We start from the raw sequence: 22,096 nt of genomic DNA on the forward strand, positions 1-22,096 counted from the left end.
ACCAGAAGGAGCGTCGGAGAAGTTCCAGGGTCTTTTCTGGGCCAAAGTGCCCCGCCATCGGGTGGCCATGGCAATGGCCCAAGACCAGGGTTCGGGCTTCCTCCGGCACCACAATCCGATCTTCCCTCCATAGGAGTCCCCCCTTGTTCTGGAGGAGCCCTCCGGCTGGGGTAGAGACGGTTGTGGATGCCTCCATTATCTTGGAACGAAGGTCCGACTGAAGGGCCAAGAAGTTTCCCGAGGACAAGATGGTGTCGGGTACTGGGGTCTCCTTGGCGTCCTCGTACATACGTGATAACGCATCTGGCTTAGTGTTCTTTGATCCAGGCCGGTACGTAATGTGGAAGTTGAATCTAGAAAAGAATAGTGCCCATCTTGCCTGTCGCGGGCGTAGACGCTTGGCGGTTCTCAGATATTCTAGGTTTTTGTGATCAGTAAAAATTAAGATGGGGTGCACAGCACCTTCCAGCAGGTACCTCCATTCCTCTAATGCCGTTTTGATCGCCAGTAGCTCTCGATCACCGATATCATAATTCTTCTCTGCTGGGGTAAGCTTCCGTGAGAAGAAAGCTACAGGATGGAGCAATTCCTTGGTGCCCTTCCGCTGGGAGAGAATGGAACCTACCGCATTCTCCGATGCATCCACTTCCAGGATGTAGGGCAGGGCGGCGTCTGGGTGACCCAAAATGGGTGCCGAGGTGAACAACTTCTTCAAGGCTTCAAAAGCTTCCTGAGCTTCAGGTGTCCATCTGAACCGGGTTCCCAGCTTGGTTAGCTGAGTAATGGGGGAGACCAGACCCGAGAAGTTCTTGATGAACTTTCAGTAAAAATTTGCAAAACCAATAAATCGTTGGACGCCTTTCCTGTCCGTGGGTTCAGGCCAATCCAGTATTGCAGCGACTTTCTGGGGATCCATCGCGACCCCCGCGGTGGAGATGATCAGGCCCAAGAAAGTAATGCTGGATTGTTCGAAACAACATTTCTCTGCCTTGGCGTACAACCCATGCTGCCGTAATCGCCCCAATACCCTTGCTACATGTATTCTGTGTTCCCCCAAGGAAGGGGAGAAAATCAAAATGTCGTCTAGATAGACGATAACAAAGACGTCCAGGAAGTCCCTAAAAATATCATTCACAAAGTGTTGAAACGTGGCCGGGGCATTACACAACCCGAACGGCATGACCAAGTATTCAAAATGGCCGAAGCGGGTGCGGAAGGCCGTCTTCCACTCGTCCCCCTCCCTTATGCGAACCAAGTTGTATGCTCCCCTCAAATCCAGCTTTGTAAAAACCACTGCTGTTTTTAAACTTTGGAATAATTCTGGTACTAACGGCAGTGGGTAACGGTTCTTTATCGTGACCCTGTTCAACTCCCTGTAATCGATACACGGCCTCAGGGTTTTCCCGCCCCCGCCGGTGAAGTGGAGGGGCGGATGAACCCCTTCTGGAGGCTGTCCTCGATATATTCCTTCAGGGCTCCCAATTCGAGCTCCGAAAGGGGGAAGATTCGCCCAAAAGGAATTTCTGAACCGGGTAACAGGTCAACGGGACAGTCATAAGGGCGGTGGGGGGGTAGAGTATCAGCTCCCCGCTTGCTGAACACATCTAGAAACTCATGGTAGGCTGCCGGGATTACCTGTTTTAATTCAGCTTCCCCCTCAGAGCACAGGAGGATTTGGGGGACCCCCGGGCCCGAAGTGCGGCAGTATACCCGACAGTATGGAGAAGGGAACGATATTACTCCGGTCTCCCAGTCAATTTGGGGGTTATGGGCCCGTAACCATGGGAGCCCCAAAATGACTGGGAAGAGGGGTGAAGCTATAGCATCCAGGCGGAGCAGTTCCTGGTGCTGGCCGGCAATGACAGTGGCGATGGAGGGGGTTTCCTGGTTCACCACCCCTGATTTTATCCGGGAACCGTCAGCCAAATAAATATTGAACCCCTTCTGTTTCAATTGGAGAGGAATACCCTGCTGGTGAGCAAAATTAATGTCCAGGAAGCAGCTGCATGCCCCCGAATCAACTATGGCCGATACTTCCACGGTCCTTTCCGGAAGCTGAAAGGAAAGGGGCACCACTAAGTATTGGGATGGACTAACATTGCCAATGGACAAGGAAGAAGAGGTGCACTTACTCAGTTTCTGCGGGCAGGATCGTACCATATGACCAGCTTCGCCACAGTAGAGGCACAGGTTCTGGGATCGTCTGCGCTGATGTTCCTCTGGAGATAGTTTAGGCCGCGCCAGGCCGAGTTGCATAGGTTCAGAGATATCTCCAGGTGGCCGGTTCTGGATGTTTGGCCTAGGTGCTTGACTGGGCCCTTGAAATGGCCCCCAGGGATTTCCATGACCCTGGCCGGACCTCTCAAACCTGCGTTCCCGCAGTCTACGGTCAATCTTAATAGTCAGTGCAATTAAGTCCTCTAAAGTCTCAGGCACCTCCACCCGGGCGAGCTCATCTTTCAGGCCTTCTGATAGGCCTATACGGAACTGATGCAGGAGAGCAAACTCGTTCCAACGTGTGTCCCCCATCCAGCGCCTAAATTCAGACGCGTACTCCTCCGCCGCTCGGCGGCCTTGCCGGAGGGTGAACAAAGTAGCTTCAGCAGAAGCTGCCCGCTGTGGGTCATCGTATAGGATGGCCATTGCGTCAAAAAAAAAGTCAACCGAGCTAAGGTGAGGGTCATTTTTTCCCCGCAGTCGGTGGGCCCAGTCTTGGGGTTCACCCTGCAGGAGGGAGATGACGAACCCCACCTTCACGGATTCAGTCACAAAGGTTCGTGGTTGCAACTCAAAATAGAGGAGACAGGACTCACGGAATGACCTGAAGCGTGTGCGGTCCCCATGAAACCGTTCCGGTAGGGGTACTCGGGGTTCGGCCGCCGGGAGTGGGGCGGATGCCCCAGAAACCGTACAGGGGCTGCTACGGCCGGAGGTGCGGGGACCGCGGCCTGTGGGGCAGAAACGGATATAGTGCAGGTCTGGAAGTGATTCTCAATCTGCTGACATCTGTCCTGCAGGGCCGATACGGCCTGCGTCAAGTTAGACAGGTGCCTGCAGATCTCCTCAAGCGGCGTGGGCCCTCCTCTAGACTCAGTCATGGCCTTCTGGTACTGTAAGGGACCGCCTGGCGGTACCACTAGCACTCCACTGAATAGGCGTCCCCAGCGCACGGAGTCTAAGTCCCAGGGTGCTTGTTCACCAGGGCCCCTGATGGTGGGGATGGACTTGGAGCCCCCTGAGACCAGGTCGTGGCTACTGGGTGCGTCCGTCAGTGGTAGTGGTATGCGCCAAGGGCTCCCACGGGGAAGAGTCTGATATGAGGAGGTCAGCAGACCCCACTGCACGGGATGGATGAGCAAGGTCAGACGGGCCGGGTCGGTAACAGAGAGGACGGCAAGGTACAAGGCAGTGGGCATAGAATAGTCGGGTCACACGCCAGGTCAGCAACAGCAGGTCAAATCCAATAGGGGGCATTCAGGAGAGAGGTCAGGCAAAGCAAGGGTCTGGGCAGGAGAAATACAGCAAGGTCAGGTACAATCCGGGTCAGCAACTTACAATACACAGGTTCACGGATACAGGATACAGGTAAGACCAGAAGGCACTCAATGACAGCTCAGGGTCGTTTAAATATCCCGCCCTGCGCTGCCATTGGTGCCCAGCGGGCGGCCGCGGCTTCTACTGCGCATGCGCGAACTCGAACGCCGCGGCCGGCCCGGACCCAGTGCTCGAGTCCCTGCACAGGGCGGCACACTGCGCCTGCGCCGGGACCATCGCAGCGGGGATCGAGGGGATCCCTGACACCTAGACTGTAAGCTCTAACGAGCAGGGCCCTCTGTTTCCTCTCGTATCAAACTGTATTGTAACTGTATTGTCTACCTTCATTTTGTAAAGCGCTGCATAAACTGTTGGCGCTATATAAATCCTGTATAACAACAATAATAATAGATATCCTTCCATGTAAAATATTTGGTTTAAACCAAATAAGAAAAAAGAAAAAAAAAATTAGTAATAAAAAGGTAAACATTTGTAAGTCTAAGACTTCAACTTCTGCCCCAAATGCCTAAGTGCCAGTGACATAATGCAGTTTCAAATGAGAAACCGAAGGATCCCAAATGTGCTTCTGCTTGCTTGATTTTTCTTTTTTTAAGCCCAACTCAGCGCACATTGACTATTACATTTTTAGTTAATTGTTCTTTGTCTACCCACAGAACAGTCAGCAGTGTTTAATTACAGTAGTGCTTTTCTATTAGCTCCACAGATCTACAGCAAGAGTGCCACTTCTGGCTCCCAGCCACATTGCAACTGGGTCTACCACCAACACCAATTCCGCAGTTATGCATCCACCCCTTCTCCGGCTCAGCCATTCATAAAACAATGATGAATCGTCATCAAATGGCTGTGCTTTATGAATGGCTAAGCAGGGGGAGGGGGTGGAGGCATAACTTCCAGACCTGGTGTTACACCAAGTTTCAATATGGTTGGGAGCCAAAAGAACAGTTCCTTTCTGCACATTCTGGAAGCACTTACCAGTACTTTAGCTAACAGAAAAGCATTTGACTGTTCTATTGGTAGTTAGAGGAGATATAGCTGGCTAAAATGTTTCACTACAAATGTTTTTAGTGATTTATTAGACATAGGAGATCTACCCTGCATGTTCCCTTAAACAAATAAAAACAAAGTTCATTGTGCAAGGCAGGGCCTCCAAACTACATAAGCAACAAATTTTATCCAGCTAGAGTCAATGGCCTATCCTCAATGTGCACAGACTGAGGATTAAGGTCAGCAGATGCTACTTTGCTTAAACCCTCTCTTCCCCCATCCCTCTGCCAGACTCTGTAATGGGAATTCTGATGGGGAAACTGATGGAGACCTGGATATAAGAGGAACTATGATGTAAGGGGGACTCTGATGGGCACCCTGACTCTACAATATTCTGATCTTAGAGCCGAGCAGCCTGGGTATCCTTGACGGACAACTTGTAACAAAGCATAATAGACTCAGATCTGCTAGGTCTGTTAGTGATAACTAAACTTTGAGAGGCAGCACATTTCTGAGATTCTCCACATAAAAGAACAAGAAACATTAAAATGATCAGTTCACTCCGTGCTGGGTGGGTAGGCAGGCTAAATACATAAACTGACTTTTGGCGCTGCTTCTCGTGTACCACATGTGCCAAATGGCAATCACATCTGCAGGTGTGAAATTGGAAGCTTCAACAAAAACCTATATACCACTGTTACTGTGACCTGGCCATCAGTGAGTCAAGATCAGACAGTATAAAAACCAGTTCGACCACTAACCAATTCATTAGTAGCGGTTGTTTACCACCTACAGATCAGATCAATTTTTACATTACATCTATAGATCCGGCTGCAGTTCTGTCAATGCTTACACATTTGTTCACAGAACAAAGTACCAGTGCTGCAACCAGGGACAGACTGACAACTCATGGGGCCCCGGGCAATAGGGGATCATGGGGCCCGTGTCCTTGCCCAAACTCAAAAAAGACTATGAAAAAAGGTATTAGGGGCATCTCATGGGGCCCCCTACTGACCCCGGGCTCTCAAGTTTCCAAATGGTCAGTCCGCCCCTGGCTGCAACCCAAGTGAGGTGAGGAAATATCCCAGAGCAGTCGGGTGCAGGATGAGCAGTCGCAGGTTGCAAACATAGTATTAAGAAAAGCAATCCGCAACTCCTTCCTACTCTTAAAAAAATCAAGGTTTATTGTTCCTCCATAAAATACACAATTACATTGTTCATAACCAAGTAGTGAACAAGGCAGACAAGGCTGAAACGCGTTAACATCTGCTACATGTAATTGTGTCTTTTATGGAGAGTTAATAAACTAAGTAAGGAGTTGTGGATCACTTTTCTTCTTACACATTTTTTACCTAGATATATAAACTCTTTGTATAGCAACAACAAGGCTTTCTTTTACTGAAGTTCACTTTTAATTATTTTATTTTTTATGTATATCACAGTCATTTGTGTGAAAAACAGAAACACACATATATTTTCCATTTTTCACAAGGGATAATTTTAAAATAACAAATGTTACTGCCGATACAATGGCCTCATTCACACGGGCATACTTAAGCGTATGACTGTACAAGGGCCGTGTTCGTCCGCAGGGTGTTCTGTGCATTCCTGAGGGCAGTCACATTTAGGCCAATTGGGACACAGTAACTGCACAGACACGGCCGCAGCTCCCAATACGACAGCTGTGTGGGTGCGTGCATATCCTTGAACATATCCTGTCTGTCTTTGAGGACCTGCACCCACACAGCTGTCAAATTGGGAGCATCGTCTCTGTCCATGCAGCCAATGCTTCCCAACTGACATTAAAGAGGACCTTCAGCCTCCCAACCCACATGGAAGAAAAATATATTTGAAATATATTTTAAAAATATTCTTCCCAAATATATTGCCATATATTTGAAATTTTGGCCATATTCAATATATTTTAATAAATAATTATAGACTGCATGTTGAAATGCGTTTTTATTACAATATATAGGAAAAATATTTTTAAAAATACATTTCAAATATACTGTATGTTTTAAAAATACAAATCTACAGTTTTGGAATGCATTTACAAATATATGTAAAAATATATGTTAAAATGACTTTTTTATGTTAAAAAAAATCTGAAGAATATATTTTAAACACCCCCCATGCCCTATACAGGAATTGGGCTTTTTTTTTCTTCTTCTTTTGTCTACCTTTTTTGTTTGTTTGTTTTTAATAAAATGTCTTCCCCAACTCCCCATGCACGTTGTTTGCTTTAGGCGAATGATGAGCACACTGCCTGCTGTGCCTCCCAGGATATGTGCATCACATATAACAGGAGGCATAGCCTTTCATTGAGGAAAGAGGGATGGGGCAGGCCTGCCAGAGCGTCATCGGGAGGCATGCTGACTGAACCCGGAACAGCCGGCAGACTAGTGATGATGTCACAGGAAAACATGGCAGCACAGGACCGAGCACTGCCAAAAGAGAAGAGGCTCTCAGCTGGACAGTGCTGAATCTGCTGGGTGGGTGAGTATCAAAAGTTAGCAGAACTCACCACCAGGTAGGTAAGGATTAAAAAAAAAAATATGTTGGTGAAGGGTAAAGTGCCGCTTTAATGAAACTGCCTTCACAGGGATACAGAGAACATCTGTGCATCCTTGTGTAGGCAAACATGACCCTCGCATGGGCGTACATTTAAGTACACCTGTGTGAACGAGACCAAGGAACAAGTTATATTCCAAACTTTTCCTATTTATCACTAATGCTAAAACTACCACAAAGGACTTTCAGTCCCCTCAGTTTGCTAATTCATAAGTTCCACCATCCCCCATGTAGGATTCTTCAAAAATTTAATGCTAAGTGGAACTTTTTTGGTACCACTTAACCTCCTCCCGTCTGGCCGTTGTATATAAACGGCCGGTCGGTGGCAGTGCAGGGTCAGGTGGCCGTTTATAACTGGCCTCCCCGCACCCTGCTTGTGCGCGCTCCCTGGGACACTGTACTGCTAGGGTGACAGTATGTAAAAAAAATAAAAAATAATAAATAATGTAAAAATAATAAAAAAAAATGTTTAAAAATTATAATTTTTGGTTAGAAACTAATTTGGGTTATTTTTTTTTTACTAAAAATATAACAATAAATTTTGGCCAAGATTTATGATGAAATACTATTTATTTGCAAACTTTTATTCAACACTTTTTTTCAAAATTTTTGGACATTTTAATTTACATAGCAAAAAAAAATAAAAATCCCAGTGGTGAATAAATACCACCAAAATAAAGCTTTATCTGTCTCAAAAAAATGCTAAAAAATTCATATGGGTACAGTGTTGCATGACCGCGCAATTGTCATTCAAAGTGTGATAGCACTGAAAGCTGAATATTGGCCTGGACAGGAAGGGGGTAAAAGTGTCTGGACATGAAGTGGTTAAAGCAGAGTTCCAGCCATTTTTTTTTCTAAATAACACCCCCATGATGGTCTCAGCTTATATAATACATTCCGGCATATGTATTAAATGTAGTCTTTTTTGTTATATTAATATGAAATGTACTTACTATCACCTCTGTAGCAAGAGTACTCCCATCTTCAGTGTGGGCATCTGAAGTCCACTCGTAGTTCCTTCAGGGATACGGTGCTGCTGGCTACCCAGCATACACCTCCTGATCTTGCGCATGTGCACTGCGTACAAAGTGCAGTGCACTCACCTCCGCTTATCTCCGCCTGGCACTGCGTCATTTCCAGTTTGGAAATACTGCGATGCTAAAAGCGGAGGCTGCCCACTGACTCCTGGGATTGGTGACACTTATATCCCAGGAGCCAATGGGCGGCAGGAAATTACGTACCTCGTCGCAGCAAGGTACAGCAGAAGTGGACCTGTTTAATGAACATAAAATGCTTTAAAAAAAAAAAAAACATTCCAAACATTACTGGCACTGTGATCAGCACCGTGGGGGGCACAACTTCAAAAACTGTGTGGAACTCTGTTTAGTTATTCCAAAATACAATCAGATGTAAAGTCCCTAACCTTTAATGATATATCATAAAATTACAATTACATGATAATATCACATATCACAACTGATAAGTCCATTCAAAAATGGATGAAGACAGTTAAAACATACACATAAAAATATTTTCTCTCAATGCTTAGATAGAAGTGCGACACATGATTTCATAATGATTGAAGAATATTCCAGGCCTACATCCACTTTTAATCTTTCCTGAAGAAGTGAACATTGTTAATGAAATGCGCTGGGAGAAAACTCTCTCTCTGTATTTTTTTTCATCCGGCGATTCCTTTTCTACTAAAATTGAGCCTAGCAGCAGATTTGCCACTGGATCAACTTTTAGAAGTCCCCCCGCCCACACACACACACCGCTTTCCAGTGTCTCTTGGGCTTACCTGGATGATTGGTAAGCCTGAGAACAGATCTGACAATCGCAGCAGCTGGGCATAGAGATAAGTGAAGGAAAGTTGGCCTCCACTCATATTTATGGCCTAGAAGGACCGGAGCGACATTATTACATCACTTCCAGTTCCGGCCTAATGTAAACAAGGCCATTTTTTTAAAATCATTAAATCAATGGGGTTTTTTTTATCTAATGCTTTACATTGTTGAGGAGAGATGTTGGGTCTTATTGACCCCAGATTTCTCCATAAAGAGAACCTGTCAAAAAATTGTTTAACGGGACAGTGTCAGGGATCCCGTCCCTGCGCAGCGGTGCGACGGGTCCCCTCGAGTCGCGGCAGTGCAAGTGCGCTGACGCGGTAGTGTGCAGCCGCGCATGCGCAGTAGCGCAGAAAACTCGCGCATGCGCAGTAAGCGCACACGTCAGGCGGGCTATTTAAGCCTGCTTAGTAGTAAAATCACTGCCTTCTGGTCTACAACGTTCCTGCATATATTCCTGATCCTGATACCAGTATTCTGCATTACCTGACTCCACTTGCACTGACCCCGGCTATCCCTGACCATTCTCTTGCCTGCTCCTTTTGTACTTTATCTGCCCGCTTGATACTGACGCGGCTTGTCTGACTCTGCTATATTATCCTGCCTGCACCTGACCTGCATCTTGTCGGCTACCATACTCACCTGCCGCTGTACCCACGGCTCTGCATCTTGCCTGCATCTGGATCACCGCCATACCTGTCAGCCACCGCATCCACGCACTGATGCCCTGTCCCAAACCCGCATTCTGACTGCCGCCACACCTGCTTGCTGCTGCACCTACGTTCCTGCACCCGCACCTGGCTTGTGTCCGGATCTCCTGGGTCCCCAGCTTCGAGATCTACACGGCACTCCTGGCTCTGCGCTCCTGTTCCCACTTCCAGGGGCTCCAAGCGGGAGTTATAGGAGGACGCCCTCTCTCTACATCAGGCTCCCCAACCAGGTATGTGACAGAAAGTGTAAAAATAAACAAAATGTAATAAAATAAATAAAAAAAATTTAAAGTGCCCCGTCCCCCCATGCAGTGGTGAACATATACGTAGGTATATACTTAGGACTCTGACATATGTAAATGGTATTAAAACCACACATTGCTGAAAACGTCAGGGTGAGAGCAATAATTCTAGCACAAGATCTCCTCTGTAACTCTAAACTGGTAACCTATTGAAATTTTTAAATTGTCACCTATGTAAATTTTTAAGTAGTTTGGTGTCAATCCACGAGCATGCGCAATTTTAAAACATGACATGTTGGGTATCTATTTTTTTGGTGTAACATCATCTTTCACACTTTTACAAAACATTGAGTTATATATTGTGTTTCTTTTTCATTTTCATTAAAGTTAATTTTTTCCCAAAAAAACTGCGGTTGAAAAATTGCTGTACAAATACCGTGTGACATAAAAAATTGCAACTACCACTTTTTTATTCTCTAGGGTCTTTGCTACAAAAAAATATATAATGTTTGGGGATTCTAAGTTTCTAGCAAAAAAACATTTTTACATGAGAGAAGTGTCAGATTTGGCACAGGAAGGAAGTGGTTAAACACCTGACAGCATTACTAAAGAAGTACCTGTTTGCTCCCATAAGATAACCGCACCTCACCTTGCAGTTGAGCACAATGTATACAGCGGCCAGCAGCTGAACCACAAAAAGGAAATTTCAAAACTAGATTAGAAATCCGCTTTATAGGTCTTAGGTCATTAAAGGGTAACTATAACTACACCCCATGGAGGGAATCAAACAGGCCCAGGTCTGACACATACCGTTCTAAAACTTAGCCATGTAGATCATTGAGCTATACTCACAACAAATTGTACTACATCCTCGAGCCTGTGTTTAGCCGATTTGAAAGCAGGTAGCGTAGTGACTACAATAATCTGATACTCGACATGTCCGGTCATCATCTTGCCACGAATCTCCTGGTATTCTGGAACCCACATATCAAGGCCTGTGTGTGCATTCTGAATCTGCCTAGAAAAGTCATTAAAACACCACAGTAAGGATACAGGGTTACCACTGGTTATCAAACAAAGAACTAGTAAATGCTGGAACACAGATAAGTTGTGAGAGCCAGCATATACGCATCAATATTAAAGTAACTAAAGGAAATGCTTTTTCTTTCATTTTGCATAGAGTAAGGAAGGGTTATAAACCTTCTGAATTTTTTTTATGTCATCTGTGTCCCATTGGGGAGATTTTTCTTCAATTCCTGTTCCATGGCCAAAACAGGAAGTGCAAAGAAATCCCTCTAAAGTGAGGAATCCCGGGGTGTCACCAGAACTAGTGCAGCCATTGGAAGATTACCACTCTAGTCCTGTTATGCTGTCAACCCAAAATTTAGGATTTTCTTTTGCTTTCACTTTTGATGATAATGGTAAACAGGACAAACAGGTTTGCCTGTAGTTACACTTTAAGTAATAATGTTGGACTTTAGATTTCATATCTCACAACCAAATGTATCAATATACCAGTTAATTATTTAAAATGTATATGCAATACTGTATTTTGTATCTAAAAGTAAAACAATTGAGTACTGTCCCTGATACTTGTTTTTATTGCAAGTGCACCAATACGGCTACAGCCACCTCAAGTATCTAAAATATCTAAAAGTAGAAATAAAAACATACATACAGGAAAAGGAGGGTCACCAACCTCCTACTATTAAAACATACTGTATACATAACATTATCCATGCACAGACCACCAGGGGCTACTATTAGTCTTCAATAGTGGTAAAAAGGACAGTCTGTGTCTTCAGTACCCCAAGAACAACCGCAGTCAGATGAATTCCGTTGGATAAAGGTGGACAAGGTCTTGGTGCATATACCATCTGATAGATTATAAAACCAAAATACACAGCTGCCTCCAAACAAATTATGAACATCTAAATTGTATAAAGAGGTGTTCCTCAGGTCCTATGGAGGAAAACAACACCCCAAGAAACCACCTGACTAAATTGCTGATACTACAGCACCTTGATCCACCAGCCTAGTATATGTTTTAATAGTTGGAGGTTGCGGACCCTCCTTTTCTTATGCAAGTTTGCATTTCTACTTTTTGTTAAGAAATAAAATATTGCATATAAATTTCAAATAATTTTCTGTTATATTGATATTATGTGTGGTTGCGAGAAATATTCATACGTTTTAGATAGCATAAGGATGGGTTAACTGGCCATGTGGGATTGCGGACAGGTCCACCGAGTAGGTGGCAACATGCGGTAAGTAGCAAGATGGCCACTCGGTAGTTTCCGGGACCAGTGTGAAGTCATGCTGCCTCCATTCTTAAGTCGTATGCAAGTCACATATTTGTAACTCGGGGACTGCCTGTAATCATAAACAGGTGCAATGAACCAATCAGTACATAAAGTGTAAATTACAAATGCACTTATAAAGATACTCATACTGTATATTAATAAATAATACAGGTGGAATGATGGCATGATCTCAAAGCGGAGTTCCAGCCATTTTTGTGTTTATTAAAAGTCAGCAGCTACAGTTTTTGTAGTCGCTGACTTTTAATAAACACACACTTACCTTTCCCAGAGTCCAGTGATGTGCTCATCCGCCACATCCCTTCTCTCCACGGCACCAGCATCTCAACTGTGGGCAGCAGGCTGTGACAGCTTGTGGTTTCACAGCCGGGTGCCCTTTGCGCATGTGCGAGTCGCGCTGTGCATCCTAATTGGTCCAGCAGTGTTCTGGGACCTGTGAAGGTTCCCAGGAGACTGCAGGAGGGTTGCCGAATTTCCGGCTCACTTCACCGTGGTGAACTGAGCCAGAAGTGGGAGCGGGTACTTGTCAAAACCCAGTACCCGCTCCCCCCTAAAAGGTGCCAAACATGGCAGTGGAGGGGTGGAGGAGGCAAATAAGCAGAGCTTCCACTCTTGGGTGGACTTTAAAAAGTGCTTATACAGTTCATAAAATCAAATGTTGCATTATAGTGAGAGTCCTTCAAAATCTTGTGTGTATATACACTAATACACTTTCTTGCGCCTAAACATGTTTCTATAAAGCAGTCTTCCCATCACACCACCATGATCACACTGTTCTCACCTTGGTAATGTGACCTACATGCATGTAAGGTCAAACAACCCTGGGTGATCACAGACCACAAGTGACTTTTTCAACACATTTGTGGTATCTTTGGAACACATTATGGACATGCAAGCTGATGTCCTGTGAGTGCAGTTTTACTTAATAAAGTGTGTAAACTTTAATAGTACATCATTGGAGGCTGTTCTTTCCCCAGTGTTTGCATGTTATCTGAGTGATGCAGCCTGAGTGTCAAGCAGCCTTAAATGGACCAGCACCCAACTCCCAGGAAGAATATTCCAGAGAACACACGGGCACCCTAGTGGACAGAAGAATCCGGGGTTCCACCACAAGTGCACAGAGGGCGATCTGAGGATTAGGCAATACCTGCTGGATACATCATATGCATTGTTTGACCTTACATGCGTTGTAGGTCACATTACATTACCAAGGTGAGAGCATTATAATTACCTCTGAATTATTTTTTATTTAACATATGAGTATCTTCCTAAGTGCATTCATAATTCACACTTTTTATGTACTGATTGGTTCACTGTACCTGTTTATGATTATTATACAGGATTTATACTGTATAGTGCCAACAGTTTGCTCAGCGCTTTACATTATAGTGGGAGACAATACAGTAACAATACAGTTCAATACAAGAGGGAGTTGAGGGCCCTGCTCCTTGGAGCTTACAATCTAGGAGGGAGGGGTGAGTGGTACAATAGGTAAAACTGTGGGGGATGGAGTGGTTGGAAGCATAGAGGATACCAATATTAGCTGAGGATAGGATAGGCTTCCCTGAAGAGATAGGTTTTCAGTGATCGCCTAAAGGTAAGTAGAGTAGGTGATAGTCTGATAGAATGGGGTAGGGAGTTCCAGAGGATGGGTGATGCCCTGGAGAAGTCTTGGAGACGAGCATGGGAGGATGAGATAAGAGAACTAGGGAGTAGGAGGTCTAGCGAGGAGCGGATTATTAGCAGATTTGAGATTGGCTCACTGAAGTGCACAGGTGGTGCACCACTAAATACTAGTGTCTTTTGTCTATTCTAAATTGGTCCTAGTATGTGTATGTATGAATGTAAGTTAGGGACCTTAGATTGTACACCCCTTGAGGGTTAGGGACTGATGTGAATGTACAATATATATGTAAAGAGCTGCGTAAATTGACAGCACTATAGAAGTACCGTATTTGCCGGCGTATAAGACGACTTTTTGACCCTTGAAAATCTTCTCAAAAGTCGGGGGTCGTCTTATACGCCGGTACACATGTTAGGGGGGCTGCGGCATTAAGTACAGGGGTTTGCAGGGGCTGACGTCTCTTACCTGGATCCAGTCCCACGACGATCCGGTCCAGGAAGCGCGGCGTCTCCTTCAGTTCGGCCACTGGATGTTCGTGCGGCTGCGCGGCTCCGCCTCCTCACCGGTGATTGGCCGCCAGAACTGTAGCTCAGGAAAGGCACACAGGCGGCCAATCACCGGCGAGGGGGCGGAGCCGAGCGGCCCCGTGAAAATTGAGTGCTGGAGCAGCAGGTAAGTGCTCTGTGTAGAGGTGCTGCTGCAACCACATATGCTGGCTGCAGCAGCACCATATGAGAACAGGGTCAGCAAGTCTCAGTGGGAGGAATAGTGCCCCATCATTGGTGTCACTGATACCAATGATGGGGCACTATTCCTCCCACTGATACCAACGATGGGGCACTATTCCTCCCACTGACACCAACGATGGGGCACTATTCCTCCCCCCCACTGACACCAACGATGGGGCACTATTCCCCCCCCCACTGACACCAACGATGGGGCACTATTCCTCCCCCCACTGACACCAATGATGGGGCACTATTCCACCCCTCACTGACACCAATGATGGGACACCATTCCTCCCACTGACACCAATGATGGGGCACTATTCCTGCCACTGATACCAATGATGGGGCACTATTCCTGCCACTGATACCAATGATGGGGCACTATTCCTGCCACTGATACCAATGATGGGGCACTATTCCTCCCACTGATACCAATGATGGGGCACTATTCCCCCCACTGATACCAATGATGGGACACTATTCCTCCCACTGATACCAATGATGGGGCACTATTCCTCCCACTGATACCAATGATGGGGCACTATTCCTCCCACTGACATCAATGATGGGGCACTATTCCTCCCACTGGTGTGCATTGGAAGAGGGGTAGTCTTATACGGCGAGTATAGCCCAAACACTACATTTTAGCAGGAAAAGTAGGGGGGTCGTCTTATACGCCCAGTCGTCTTATACGCCGGCAAATACGGTACCTGAAATAAATATTCAAGCATTGTGAGAACACAATACAGTGGTTGCTTCTACTATTTTCATTATAGTTGTGTTTTGGTTTTTGGAGAGCAGGACTTCTCTTTATTGAAATACATAAAAGGAAGAGATGTATTGGGTTATCAAAAAAAACAAAATCCATATTCACCTCCTTGCTGAAGAATCAGTGCAATGCTGCAACTCTCCCATGTCAGCTCTAAGCCCTGGTTCGCACTAACGTGGTGCACACATCGCATGTGATTCGCATCGCATTCCTGTGTCAATCACATGCAATATCTGTGCGGTGCGATTTGAGTCATACATTTTGTATTGCTCAAATCGTAACCACACCAAAAAGGAGTAGTACCCTTTTTTCCCGCACCCGATTCGCATCCCATGGGTGTTCACAACCATGCGATGCGACTTCTGGTAATTGCACTGCGTTTTGCGATTTGTTTCAGGGTGTTGTTAATTTAACATTGACACCCGTGCCAGATCACATGGATGTCGTGCGATTGCAATACGGTGTGGGAAGCACACAGGATTCACTGCGTTTCCTGCACCGCATTAGTTTGAACCAGAGATAAAACTGAGAAATGATCGATCACATGACTGCTGATTGCTCAGCTCCCAATCCAAGAGGAGAGCAGTGACTGTCAGTCACTGCTCTCTGCTCTGCCCTTCCACTGCTCACTGAAACGCCGAGCTAGAGAGAGGCAAGTGCAACTGGCTTTGGCTTACAGCATTGTGCTAAGAGCCAGAGCCAGCTGTCAATCAGGTAGCCAGGTGAATCCTGACAAGATGTTGTCAGGTGACAAGATGTTGTCATCGAAAGAAGGCAGGGGACTGCCAAAGATCACTACACAATATCACTGCACAAATCCGATAAGTATAACTTCTTTTTATTTTAAGAAAAAAATAAACCTTTAATATCCCTTTAATGCCCCCCCCCCCCCCCCCCATAGCTGGAATTTCAGTTGATTTCAGCTAAATCAGCCAAATTTGAGCCATGGGTGACCTTGCAATCACCACCAGGCTCAACGAAAAGTAAAATTCAACTGAACTGGGTAGAAAATGATCTGCAAAACATCGACTGCATCCATTCAGACATATCATCCTATTAGACATGGTCACTGTTCTTCAGCGCCATTGTATTTAGACAGCCATGCGTTCCATGGTTGCAGGAATATGAAAGCCAGCGAATGACAGGTCCGCATTCCACTCCATTTATGCAGAGCAGACACAGCCTGCTTTCCTTGAATGTAAATGGACCACTCGAGCGCTTACATCTCACTGTCATCCAGGGGCGGACTGAGAACTCATGGGAACACCCGGGCAATAGGGGATCATGGGGCCCCTGTGTCCTTGCCCAAACTCAAAAAAGCCTATGAAAAAGGTACGAGGGGCATCTCATGGGGCCCCATACTGACCCCAGGCCCTCGGGCAGTGCCCGAGCTTCCAAATGGTCAGTCCGCCCCTGCTGTCATCTGATCTGATCCGCTAGACAGATGGGGAGCAAATCGGACTGAATGCAGGTTCAAGACAAATCACCAGCTGCAGGATCACTAGAGAGGCTTCCTGCATGTACCCATTGAAGCCTTCCCTCTGTAGCCAGGAGTGGTGAGTTGTCACTGGACCGAACGTTGCTGAATCTCTATCGCTGGTAATGGGAGCAACATCTTGCGGCCTCAACTACAGAGGGAGGGTTCCATAGGTACAATCACACAGCCTCTTAGCAACCCTGATACTGGAAATTTCGACAAAGCAGGATCACGATCAGTGGAGTCGCCCATCTGACATCAGCCTTAAAGCGTAACTATGGCCAAAATGTAAAATGAAATTGGATACAATCTGTCAGTAGCACCTGGAGATCCTGCCATTAACTCTCATATTATTAAACTTCCTTTAAAAAGTAGAATTCAACCCTCCAACTCTTTACAGCCAAGGAAGCTGACGTCTTGGCTCCTACTTGATTTGCAGTTGCCATGGTGATGCACATGTGATCAGCTTGAACCTCAGCCATATGATTGCTTGACTGTTCGGTTGACAGCACAACCTACTGTGTCGGTTATCATTCATGGCATGTCATGAATGTTATTCTTTTTTTGGAAACAGATAAATCAATAGGTTTATTTCTGCATTCACAGATCAAACTGTTCTGCAAAAATGGCAGTTATGCAAGCCATAGATGATGCCATTGCTGGATTCCCCATCAACACAGTCATTGGGGAAAACCCTCCTGCAGCGCTACTGTGTTCTGGCAGCGGAACACAATGATTACTGCTATAGCCACGGGCCATGATCGCATGCAAAAAATCCAACAGCCTGGGTGTACTGAAGTCCATAGATGGATCAACTTCAGTACAGCCAGCCTGCCCATAGATGGAAAGAATTTAGGCCGGTCATTGCTGAACCTGCTGAGATTTGATCCATGTATGGAAACAAACCACTTACCACTGGACAGGGTTTCTTACCAGGGGTGGACTGACAACACATGGGGCCCCCGGGCAATAGGGGATCATGGGGCCCGTGTCCTTGCCCAAACTCAAAAAAGCCTATGAAAAAGGTACCAGGGGCATCTCATGGGGCCCCCTACTGACCCCGGACCCTCGGGCAGTGCCCAAGTTTCCAAATGGTCAGACCGCCCCTGGTGCTTTCTTAGATACACAGAATATAACTGGATATAACATTTATAGGTAAAGTTGATCCAGGGAATATCCGATTGCCTCTCAGGGGATCAGGAAGGAATTTTTTCCGCTGTAGGAGCAAATTGGATCATACTTTGCTGGGTTTTTTGCCTTCCTCTGGATCAACTGTGGGTATAGGATTATAACCTTTTTTTTTAAATGGTTGAACTGGATAGATTTTTGTCTTTTTTCAGCCAGACTGACCATATAACTATATGTAACAATGATCAGCTTTTAGTTATTTAAATCCTTTTTCCCAAACAAGTGTTTCTGCCAATCTGTTAACATGCGCAACATGCTTGCAGTAACATTATTTCTTAAATGGCATTCCAAATGTGGGTAGTAGTTGTACAATAAAACGTGTAAAAAACGAGCAATGCAAAAACGCACTTGGTTCATGCCACCAAATTGGTATATGAGCTTTTTTAGCGTGTTTCTGGAGCAAAGGGAGGGCTATTCAAATGAATGGTAAAAAAAAAGAGTGCAATAAATTGGTAAAAACACAACACAGTAGCATCGTTCAAGTGTGAACGGGGCCTAAGTGTGTGCTGAGCTGCCCACCTTAACCTAACACGGTGGCTGGAGGGGGTGGTATGCAGGCCGCAGACACATTGCTTTGCACCCACAGCACATGTGACATTTGGCAGATAGTACTAGTAGAAATGTGTCGTCTACTGCATTGTGTGAGGGGGCATGCAAGGGTTTAAACAGGTATCCCAAAGGTGACATGTTGCCACTCAGCCCTGTGTCAACTGCCCTCTAAAAAGCAATTCACTGAGAATCTCTTTTCAGCGGACACGACATGTGGTGTCAACGAGGCCTTGTGCTAGGATCACTCCAGTACAGTGTAATCTGTGCGGTTTTTTTGCGCTTCCCAAGCATTGCATGTTAGGCACATCTATGGTTGGTTCACATCTATGCATGTCGAGAACGGGCACAAAATCACGCCCAACATGCAAAGAAATGCCATTAATTCTTAATCGTTGGCAAACGAGCGCACCAAACTGCATGGTGTCGCACCTCCATGTGGTTTGGTGTGACACAGTTATACTAAAGGGTCCAGGACTTCTTTTTACACGCTTCACGTACGTACGATAGCCCACTGCAATGAATAAGCTGTATTACACGCAAAGTGTGGGAATGGGTGAAAAATGCACACTGTTTCACCGTACTGGTGTGAACCTAGCCTTACCCTAGGTTCACACCTAAGCATTTTCCTCAGCGTCTTGCAGAAACACAGTACAGTCCATTTAACATGATTTCAAATGGGACACATTCACATCTCCGTGCTTTTGCCCAGTGCGTTTTTTGGAAAATGTCAGGGACTTTTTTTAATGCAAAAAGTTGCGTTTTTGGTTCTATAGACTTCAATGGAAAGCTGCAGAAAAGCATGTAGTGCGTTTTTGTGGTATTTTGCATTTTAAATCTGCCTAGCAACAAGAAAAAGAAAAAAAGATGCAAAACGCATCAAAAATGCAGCAAAAATACAACACAAAACACAATGCATAAATGGCCGAACACAACTTGCATTGGTATCAACCTAGCCTTAGGGCTGATCGCACCTAAGTCACAAAGGAACATGTTCCTGTGTGGTTCCTGCGTGATGCAATTTTGCAGCCCGTTTATTTGGATGGGAAGCAGCTGGCTCCGGAATGCAGTAAAAGGCTTCATGCACATTTTTACGAACGCTGCTTTTAACACGTTTACATGCATCAAGCTTTTTTTTACCGAAACACTGCTGCCAGGAGGAAAGGGGTTTAGGCAAGCTGGGCAAATGTCCGTTGTGCATGCATTACTTTTCAAACACGTGCTGCACCAAATTGCATGGTACTACAGTAACGCGTGATCTGGTGCTCACAAACATGCTGCATTTGCGATCTGTGTTCGGAGTGTTGTTAACAATGTAGCGGTACCTACAGCAGATCCAAAAAGCAGTATGCTCTTAGGCCTCATTCACACCTGAGCGTTTTGAAGTGCAAAGCTTGAAGCGCCAAACCGCTCAGGGAGAAAAAAAATCAATATCGCTTTATGGAGATGGTTCACATGTCCACTCCAAGTCGCCTGAAGCACATTGCCTGAAGCTACTTTTGTAGGCAATTGATGCATTTTTGGCGTGTTTTCAATCCCATAGCAATACATGGAAGCACGCAAATCGCGCGGTTTCATGCACTTTCACACGTTTTGTCACGCGACCAAGAGCGTTTTTCTGGCATGGCAAGAAGTGATGCCACAGATGAAATTTTACTCTATTGGCTAATACAAAAACGCCAGAACTCAAAAAGCTTGAAAACTCCTGAACAAATTGCGCACAAAAGTTTGCAAACACGCAACAAAATGTTGTGAAAAAACACAAAACCGCTATTATTATTACACTGGATTTATATAGCGCCAAGAGTTTGCTCAGTGCTTTACAATATAACGGGAGACAATACAGCAACAATACACAAGAGGAATAGGAGGGCCCTGCTCCTTGGAGCTTACAATCTAAGCTATAGTCAGATATGAATGGAGCCTTAGCGCAGTGCAAGCAACAGGCACAGAACGCACCTTTCCAGCACCATGTTCTGGTGTGAAGTGGCCCACAAGCCTCGTTCACATCTCATGATTTGGAATCAAGGGTGGAATCACTGTGATTCTCCCTGCATTCCCAAATCGAGTGGCAATCGGGATCAAGGGCGGAATCGCTGTGATTCTCCCTGCATTCCCAAATCGAGCGGCAATCGGGATCAAGAGCGGAATCGCTGTGATTCTCCCTGCATTCCCAAATCGAGTGGCAATCGGGATCAAGGGCGGAATCGCTGTGATTCTCCCTGCATTCCCAAATCGAGCGGCAATCGGGATCAAGAGCGGAATCGCTGTGATTCTCCCTGCATTCCCAAATCGAGCGGCAATCGGGATCAAGGGCGGAATCGCTGTGATTCTCCCTGCATTCCCAAATGGAGTGGCAATCGGGATGAAGGGCGGAATCGCTGTGATTCTCCCTGCATTCCCAAATCGAGTGGCAATCGGGATCAAGGGCGGAATCGCTGTGATTCTCCCTGCATTCCCAAATCGAGTGGCAATCGTATCACAACGGCTGAGTGTTTTCAGGTGCCATTATCCTTCAACGGCAGCCCAAACGTAATGCGATTCTGTCGTGATTGTTGTGTTGCAAACCGCACCTTCACAAATTGCGTGAAGCTTGTCGCCCGATAAGGAGCACAAGCTACTTTTGGGGGTGATAAACACACATAGGGCTGCCATTTAATTTGCAATATTATGTGAAAGCCGCAATGTCAAAAATGTCCCTCGCGGTGTTACCCTCGGTAACGGCACACCTCTGGATTGGTCAGCCCCCCAGGCTGCAGACCTCAGCAACTAAACTGCAGTCAGAAAACAGCAGAATTCCAGCAAACTGGGCCCCAGAAATGCAATTGTATATAGGACACCCCCCATAAGGCCTGGGCCCCAAATCTGACTAATAGGGGGGCCAATCCCCGGGAATACAGAGAAGTGGGGGGCAGGTCCTCTTCATACCAACTTCCAGACAAGTTATACTAGGGGGGAGGGGATATGTGTATTGTACACACTCGGCACCTCAGAGCCCGCTCAAGGCCGGTCCATGAGGCCCGGGAAGGGGGAGGACGTGGAGCAGCACTGACCTGAATGTGAGCACCGGGGCCGCCATGGCTGAGGAGGAGGAGGAGGCGGCGGCTGGTCACGGGACCCGACGGACGGGGCTATACACACACCCCTCAGTCACAAACAGCCGGTGCGGGGGAGCCCAGTTCTAGAAATGTCTGCCCACACCAGCCCCGGGTTGCTATGCAGCCAAAGAACGCTCAGAGAAAAACATTAAAATATTATCTTTTTTTTTCATTTCATTTCTGAGGAAAGAAAAATAACTCGTAGTCGGCAGGATTCGAACCTGCGCGGGGAGACCCCAATGGATTTCTAGTCCATCGCCTTAACCACTCGGCCACGACTACTTGTGTGATGCAAGCACAGGCTGAAAGATTAACCAGTCGATATTTAGTCAGTTATGGCTCCTTCCTGCTCATGCCAGACCTGAAAGTTGGACAGACGTGCTGTAGTAGAGTCAGAGGTCATGTGACCAGAGTGTGACGTGTACGGTGCATA

The 22,096-nt window shown here is 46.0% G+C and overlaps 1 protein-coding gene and 1 non-coding gene across 4 annotated transcripts in view; both read right to left on the reverse strand.

The window, feature by feature from the left end:
• HS1BP3 (HCLS1 binding protein 3) overlaps positions 1 to 21,743 on the reverse strand; it is a 279,416-nt gene extending 257,673 nt beyond the window's left edge. For all 3 annotated transcript variants that reach the window (XM_089657353.1, XM_089657351.1, XM_089657352.1), the window contains exons 1-2: positions 21,619 to 21,743; positions 10,765 to 10,930 (exon numbers count right to left, since the gene is read on the reverse strand). In XM_089657353.1, the coding sequence (XP_089513479.1) occupies positions 10,765 to 10,930; positions 21,619 to 21,644 (192 nt within the window). In that variant the 5' untranslated portion in view covers positions 21,645 to 21,743. The remainder of the gene's footprint in view (positions 1 to 10,764; positions 10,931 to 21,618) is intronic.
• A 120-nt stretch (positions 21,744 to 21,863) lies between these two features.
• On the reverse strand, positions 21,864 to 21,945 carry TRNAS-AGA (transfer RNA serine (anticodon AGA)). The gene has a single exon. It is a non-coding gene; the product is annotated as a tRNA-Ser (tRNA).
• Positions 21,946 to 22,096: the final 151 nt, after the last annotated feature.

This window comes from Staurois parvus, unplaced genomic scaffold, assembly GCF_062004578.1.
Source record: "Staurois parvus isolate SC_StPar_1 unplaced genomic scaffold, SC_StPar_1.0 ptg000985l, whole genome shotgun sequence".
Classification (NCBI taxonomy): Eukaryota; Metazoa; Chordata; class Amphibia; order Anura; family Ranidae; genus Staurois; species Staurois parvus.